At 41.2% G+C, this 4,090-nt stretch overlaps 1 protein-coding gene across 1 annotated transcript; it reads left to right on the top strand.

Annotated features, from left to right (window-relative positions):
* Positions 1-238: 238 nt before the first annotated feature.
* Positions 239-3,827, top strand: LOC111495999 (TORTIFOLIA1-like protein 4). Its single transcript, XM_023146212.1, has 6 exons — positions 239-1,205; positions 1,288-1,369; positions 1,685-2,274; positions 2,859-3,338; positions 3,464-3,532; positions 3,567-3,827. The coding sequence occupies exons 1-4, from the start codon at positions 372-374 to the stop codon at positions 3,306-3,308; spliced, it is 1,956 nt and encodes a 651-aa protein (XP_023001980.1). The 5' UTR covers positions 239-371; the 3' UTR covers positions 3,309-3,338; positions 3,464-3,532; positions 3,567-3,827.
* The last annotated feature ends 263 nt before the right edge of the window (positions 3,828-4,090 follow it).

Below are 4,090 nucleotides of genomic sequence, written 5' to 3'. Positions count from 1 at the left end.
AAATGTGGTTGTAACCCTTAATAAAATACTTTGGGCTAATTAATTAATTATTTAAAAGTTTTAAAATGTGATTTTAATAATTAGCAAAATTAATTAAATGTTGAAAATTGCGATGGTGACAAACCAAACACTTCAGCCTGGCTTGTGGAATGTTTAATATTATAAAATAAAATAAAATAAAAATTAAAATTCCCTTCTTTGCCCCTCTCCTCTAAACATTTAAATTGCTTACAGCTCGCCTTCTTTACCGACACACGCCGCCCTTGCTCTGCCGCTGGACTGTTTCTCTCGCCGGAACCCGAATGCTTCCCGGCCGCCGTCGCTGTTTCTTATGTTCCTGAATTAACTGAGTTCTTTTCTTCTTGCTCTTAATGGCAATGGCGTCTCTTTCTAAACGTTCGTCTCTTAGTCCGCCTCAGCCGGCGGCCGCCGCGAATCACGATCTCAAGCAACGAGTTATTGCCTGTCTCAACAAGCTTGAGGACCGGGATACACTTGCTATGGCGGCGAATGAGTTGGAATCAATTGCTAAGGCTCTTACCTGTGACTCGTTCGCGCCATTTCTCTCGTGTATTCATAATACTGATTCGTCGTCGAAATCGCCGGTGAGGAAGCAGTGTGTATACCTTCTTGGTTTTCTTTCTCAGTTTCATGGAGATTCCTTGTCTCCTTTTGTGTCGAAGATGATTTCTACTGTTGTTCGTCGCCTTCGTGATTCAGACTCTACAATCCGATCTGCTTGCGTTGACGCTATGGCTTTGATGTCGTCGCAAATCACGAAGCCGCCATTCTCGGTTTTCTTGAAGCCGTTGATGGAGACGCTTACGCTTGAGCAGGATCTCAATTCGCAGACTGGTTCTGCTCTGTGTCTCGCGGCTGCGGTTGAGGCGGCACCTGACCCGGATGTGTTGCAGCTGCGGAAGAATTTGCCGAGGTTGGGGAAATTGGCGAAGAACGATGGATTTAAGGCGAAGGCTGCGTTGCTGGCGCTGATTGGGAGTATCATTTCTGTTGGTGGTGCGACTAGTCGAAGCGTATTGGACTGGCTGGTGCCGTGCATTGTTGAATTCTTGAGCAATGACGATTGGGCTGTAAGGAAGGCGGCAGCAGAAACTCTGGCGAGAGTGGCCGTCGCTGAAAGGGATTTGGCTGTCGACTACAGATCATCGTGCATTAATTCTTTGGATAGCCGGAGATTTGATAAGGTAATATGTTAAGTTTTTGGAACGCATAGAAATTGAGGGAAAATCATGAGCAATTTTGTATTGACTGCGTACAATATTACAGATCAAGGTCGTTCGGGAGACGATGAACCAAACTTTGGAGTTATGGAAAGAGATACCTGACGCTTCTGGAGACATCTCAACTGGTAATTTATTTTACAATTACGTTAGTTTGATTATCAATCTGGTACATGGCGATCGAACTTCAATTTTGAATTGGTCATTGTTCATACTTATTCATCCTTCTAGGAATGTTGAGAATTGGATACTTAGGTCTGAGCTAGTCCCTCTGATTTGAAAATCCTTGGATCTTGTTTTGTAAGTTCAAAGTGAATTAGTTGTCAATATGGTGGTTGTCTATTTCAATGTTCATGGTCCCAATTCATGTTTCAAGTTGTTGAGCTAATTTTGCTTATATAAAATATCACATTTAGTATCTTTTCGGTTCTTCCATGGGTCAGATAATGACAATGGCGGATGCTTTCCTCCCATTTCCACATGCTCCCATGAAGACAGTTTACGAACACCATTGAAGAAAACAGTCCCCACTAGCAGGTCCTCTCCAATGGGTGTATCGCGTTTGACTAATAATAAGAAGGTCAGTCCAAAGAACACAGATAAGACTTCAAGCACACCCATATCTAAGCTGGAACGCCAGAAATCTTGGAAAGTTGAAATTGCAGTATCAAACTCCCCTTCATCAAAATTTAATTCTGAGAATAATGCTGTTGGGAATGGTTCTGAAAACATAGATATCCAAGGGAATGGTAGAAGTGGAAATTCCATTTTCAATGCGAAACGAGTTCTTTATAATGATGTGCGTGATGAGAAAGTTAACAAGTCCAGCAATTTGAGATCTGGGTCTCGCGTAGTTCCATTTGATGAGCATGGGGACATTCAGGAGCATGAGAATCGAGACTCGGATGTTACTGTTGACAGCTCAAGTGAAGAAGCTTACGGGAGCTACAAAGATTTTGAAGATATCTCACTCATTCGTGACCAACTTCGTCAGATTGAGAACCAACAATCTAGCCTTCTAAACCTTCTCCAGGTAGGCATGTCTTTTCTGATTATACCATATATTTTGTTGCACGTTATTCCTTTATGGCCTGCTTGCTCTTCCGATTATACCATATACGTGGCCTTTTGAGAAAGCAAAGCCAAGAGAGCTAATGCTCAAAGTGGACCATATCATACCATTGTAGAGAGTCGTGATTCTTAACACCTATTGGTTGACTTTTCATACTTAAAGTTCCACATGCCCTGGTCTCTAGAGTTTAGAATAATCATCATTATCACAACAACACATGCCTCAACTTCACGCTTCTTTTAGTCAACTACTTATGTATCAAATTTCATTGTGATTATAAATTTTCTTCTCCCAAGGAGACTTAATGCCTGCCATTTAATCATTTTAATTTGGTCAACTAAATGTCTCATCTGAAGGTCAGAGTGTCTGTCACATTTGGTGAGTACAGGTCATGTTTGGCGGTGCTGGTGGTGGTGGTTGGGGGGAATTATTTTGTTATTTTGTTCTTTATGAATCTATTTTGACTTTGAATTACCGTGAATGTGAGAAGCATGCATCAATGGTGATTTCTGATTTAGAAATTTCCCTTTCTGAAATGAATTCAGAGCTTTATTGGGAGTTCTCAGAGTGGTTTGAATTCATTGGAGAAACGAGTACATGGACTGGAGATGGCATTAGATGAAATATCTTACGACTTGGGTTTGTCAAGTGGAAGGGTCACTAATAGCAGCTTTGCCGAAAACTCATGTTGCAAGCTGCCTGGTTCAGAATTTTTAAGTTCCAAGTTCTGGAGGAGAGCTGAAGAGCGGCATTCTGGTTCAAAGTTCTGTTCTACAGCACACGTAGCCTCGCCTAACGATCTGCATCATACACTCGAAAGAGACACCATTGCCGAATCAATTAAGCAAAGTAGAGGAGGATTTGTTATGAATCCGTTGGCCACCATTGATGGTGAACTTAGAGAAAACTTGGGGCAGTATCCAAAAAGATTACTGAAACCTGTAATCCAAGAGAGCGATAGTGTGCCTATTTACAATGCATGTGGGAGTGATTAGGTTCAAAAACAGCCCAAATTTCATCTGCAGGTAATTATTCATTATCTGAATTCTTTTCAATTGTCGAATATTAAATTCTTAAGTTATTTTGATGAACTGTTGATGTGTGATCTTCATCACTGCCTAGTCTGAACTGAAATTACCCGTTTTTGAAGGGTTTTCCTAATCAGAGCAAGCAAGGGGGTCCTGAAAAGAGGCCAAAAGCGATGAACAACGGAGTAATTATGGACGGATATTGGGAAATAGGACGGCTGAGACATGGCATTAATCTCAAGATTGAAGGAAAGTGTTTGGTAGCTATTGATGCTTCACGGTGGTCCTTTTGGATTATAATGGTGAATGATGGCAGAGGAGCTGGTCTTCTGTGCCACGTGAAAACTGACAGAAGATTTAAATCCTTCTTATCACTTCTTTCTCTCTCACTCATCTCCTTTGACAAGAAGGTGAAGAAAGAGCTCATGGTTTTGTATGTATTGCCAGTGAATACCATAAAATGGAAGCACAGGTCTCTTTTAGATTGCTGGATTGAGTTACTAGTTCCAAGAATTAGAATGAATCTAAAATGCCTAAAGGGGAAAAAAAACTAAAGCCACTTTTGGACGTCCTTGTTTTCTAGTTCAACCATTTGTCGTGGAAGGGGGAAATTGTTAGGAACCACGAATTTCCACGGACAAAGTATACCATAGAATCTCCCATGAGGTCTATGGAGCCTTCGAAAAGTCTCTGTTGTTTTCTAGTTTGACAATTTGTGGTGGAAGAGGGAATGGTTAGGAACCACGAAT

This window comes from Cucurbita maxima, unplaced genomic scaffold, assembly GCF_002738345.1.
Source record: "Cucurbita maxima cultivar Rimu unplaced genomic scaffold, Cmax_1.0 Cma_Scf00022, whole genome shotgun sequence".
NCBI lineage: Eukaryota > Viridiplantae > Streptophyta > Magnoliopsida > Cucurbitales > Cucurbitaceae > Cucurbita > Cucurbita maxima.
Note: the sequence above shows the minus strand (reverse complement) of the source record. Positions and strands in the feature narration are given on the sequence as shown.

Excerpts from the sequence above, each read along its gene's own strand:
- LOC111495999 (XM_023146212.1), top strand. The coding sequence starts at position 372 with ATGGCAATGGCGTCTCTTTCTAAACGTTCGTCTCTTAGTCCGCCTCAG. Across the intron at positions 1,206-1,287 it reads ATAGCCGGAGATTTGATAAG|ATCAAGGTCGTTCGGGAGAC; the intron begins GTAATATGTTAA and ends ACAATATTACAG. Across the intron at positions 1,370-1,684 it reads TTCTGGAGACATCTCAACTG|ATAATGACAATGGCGGATGC; the intron begins GTAATTTATTTT and ends TCCATGGGTCAG.